This window comes from Lontra canadensis, unplaced genomic scaffold (genome assembly GCF_010015895.1).
Source record: "Lontra canadensis isolate GAN:19392208 unplaced genomic scaffold, GSC_riverotter_1.0 scaffold158, whole genome shotgun sequence".
In the NCBI taxonomy this organism is placed as follows: Eukaryota; Metazoa; Chordata; class Mammalia; order Carnivora; family Mustelidae; genus Lontra; species Lontra canadensis.
Window position 1 is genome coordinate 1 of NW_022631152.1, and position 3,084 is coordinate 3,084.

General features: G+C 37.6%; 1 protein-coding gene across 12 annotated transcripts in view; it reads right to left on the reverse strand.

The window, feature by feature from the left end:
* Window positions 1-6: 6 nt before the first annotated feature.
* DOCK7 (dedicator of cytokinesis 7) overlaps window positions 7-3,084 on the reverse strand; it is a 205,118-nt gene continuing 202,040 nt past the window's right edge. For 7 of the 12 annotated variants that reach the window (XM_032844881.1, XM_032844877.1, XM_032844886.1 and 4 more), the window contains 2 exons: window positions 1,831-1,956; window positions 7-196 (listed from right to left, as the gene is read on the reverse strand). In XM_032844881.1, the coding sequence (XP_032700772.1) occupies window positions 77-196; window positions 1,831-1,956 (246 nt within the window). In that variant the 3' untranslated portion in view covers window positions 7-76. Of the gene's footprint in view, window positions 197-1,830; window positions 1,966-3,084 lie in introns of all 12 variants that reach the window. The other 5 variants (XM_032844880.1, XM_032844878.1, XM_032844887.1 and 2 more) reach the window with 1 other exon arrangement.

Consider the following 3,084-nt stretch of genomic DNA (forward strand, 5'->3'; position numbering starts at 1 on the left):
GAAAAAGGCCTTCATTTTGTCACTGTTAAATCATCATTCAGTCCTTTTCCCGAAAATCACGGTCTCAGAGTTGCTCCTACAGGGCATTCGGTGTCATCCGCCATACCTTGTTAGGGTCTAATTTACACTTGTCTACAGGGTTAGAGTCCTTGATTACTTCCAAGACATCCTCTCCAAATCTTTCTCCATAAAATCCCTACAACAGAAGCAAAAGAAACCTTTTACACGAAGTTAACATCAAGTGAAGAACAGCGAAGGCCTCTGAGCACAACGAGGCCATTTATTGAGTTATTGTACAACTGTCTGAATAATTACAAAATAATTATTTAGGTTCACAAAAATTGTGTTAGTCTATTTAACACAAAACAGAACAATTTTCCACAATGGAAGTACAGGATTCCGTAAGGGATTCTCAATAAAAAGGGAACAAAAAGGAGAGACAAGAGAAACTCGGTATCTTTGACATATAGGATCTTACTTTTATTGGATGTGGCCTGATTTTGCAGACATGGGTCAATGAACCAACATTCATTTTTATGAATGATTTAACAGTCCAGAATTTTCAAATAAAAGTGCTGATCTGCTGAAAGTTTTACACTGGTTTCAATTTTGAAAAGGCAACCCAGTCAAGAACGTAGTGACTTCCATGAGCAGCACAGGCAACAGATGGGGCTATTCCACAGGAAAAATTACATCTGAATCTTCAAAGGAGAAGCCCTACTCTTCCCTCAAAGACAATTGAGTAAATTTGGAAAACATTGTGTCAATGTTTCCCAAAACTTACTTAGCTCTTGAAAAATAAGAAGTTACACTTTAAGCCAATTTATGGAAGGTGAGCTCAGGGAAGTCACCAATAAGAATATAACATCCAAGAAATTAAGAGGAGCTGAGAATTAAACCCAGAACACGGCTTCTCACACTCTTATGTGAATACAAGTCAGCCGGGGATCTTGTTATAATGGAGATTTTAATTCAGAATATCTGGGGCAGGGTCTGAGGTTCTACATTTCAGTCTCCTAGATGATGCCAGTGCTTCTGGTCCATGGCTGCATTTTGAGTAAAATGAATAAGGAGAGGTTGGAAGAGTAACTACAGCAGGAAAGACTGGTAAATGCCATAAATATGAAAATTAGACATTCATAGTGAAAATGAAGTTTAAAGGTTAAGGGAATTTAAGAAGTATTTTTCAGGGTATGATTTCAGGCTTTTAATTTCTAAAGGATTCTCACTGGGAATCAGGCCAAAGAGAATGCACTTGAATAAGAAATTTCTAGGGACCCCAGTTTCATCATTAGTTGTTACTTAATTCCTTATGCATTTTTCTGCAAAATGTAGGTAATACTATACATTTCTCTATAAATTACAGTAAGTCTGAAGGCTGTGGGGAAACTAAAATATGTGTGAAGATAGAGCCACAAAAAAAAAGTATTATTTTACTGTTGCCATTAAAGATTTGAAGGAATAGAAAGAATATGACTGTAGCTATCAAAAAAAATCCTTATTCTCTAAAGGAGTAGTTTATTTAGTAGGATTTGGCTTATTAAATGATTTGATCTGGATCTGAAAGTCTATGCATCATAGAGAATACAAATTAAAGATGACATTTAGGGATGCCTGGGTGGCTCAGTTGGTTAAGTGTCTGCCTTCAGCTCAGGTCATAATTGAGCTCAGTTCCTGGGATCGAGTCCCACACTGGGCTCCTTGTTGAGTGAGGAGCCTGCTTCTCCCTCTGCTGGTACTCTCTCTCTGTCTTTCTGACAAATAATTAAATCTTAAATTAAAATAAATAAATAAATAAATAAGACATTCATAAACTACCACAGCATTCACCTCCAATCTGTGAGAGATCTCTGCAAGTTTGGTTATTGCAGGCTCCTTGTAAACAAATTCCTGTTCATCCAAATCCCCGAACTTGGTTCCATAAAAACCAACACGAAAATAGGTGCCAAACATCCGCTTACCATCCTAGGTGTAGGAAAACAAAGAAACATTAATACAAAGTTTTTTTGTTTTTTATATCACATTTACATTGCTATAGCATAAAATTCTCAAAACACTGCAAAAAGATGTCATTCAAAATTACAAAATTTTATTGTTTCTCAAATGAAGGTAAAAATGAAGTAAATATTCTTTCTTTTTCATTACTTCTTATATATAGTGTTCTGCAATTAGGGCTTTTATCAAGTGACTAAATCACATATGGTTTATGTTTTTCAGAGTTTGTACCAAGTGATTACCTCACATTGGTCTATGTTTTTAAGTCCCTATATTTTTGAGATAAATTAACTTATTTTCCTTATTGCAAGAAAAGATGCTTGGTAGAACATGAACTGTGTCTAATTATTCTGAAATTATAGCATACTAAATAAAGTGAAATTTAAAAATAACACTAACATTCTGAGTTAGCATTTGCCTTTATACAATCTTTATACATGTAAGCAATGAGATCATAAAAGGCAGGAGCCAAGTACATAGCACCTGGCATGGAGGAGACAGCCCGTAAATGGCAAGACCATCCAGAAGTCCTGAAGCAAACAACTTACAGTGGGTGTCATTCTGGCAATAAAAATACTTCTTTGTGGAAGAGTAACGAAATATGGAAGAGTAAGGGAAAAGTGTGTGAAAGATGAAAAGAAAAAAATCTGACACGAGTTGGTTACTCTAAAGTCCCCAAACCACCCCCTGCATCCATTAACCACACATTCAAGTACAAAGTACACTAAGACCATCTGAACTCTTACACCAAGCCTTTGAGAACACATTCCTTCAATAAAGATAAAATACTTGGAAGCTTTCTGTGCAATTCTTACAATTTATTTACAAAGATGCTTCAGAAGGGGGCGCCTTGGTGATGCTGTTGGTTAAGCATCTGATGCTTGGTGTCGGCTCAGGTCTCCATCTCAGGGTCATTAGATGGAGCCCCGTGCTGGGCCTGTGTAAGATTCTCGCTCTCAGGGCGTCTGGGTGGCTCATTCAGTTAAGCATCTGGCTTCAGCTCAGGTCGTGATCCCAGAGTCCTGGGACTGAGCCCCCGTGAGGCTCCCTGCTCAGCGGGAAGCCGGCTTCTCCCTCTCCTCCCCACTC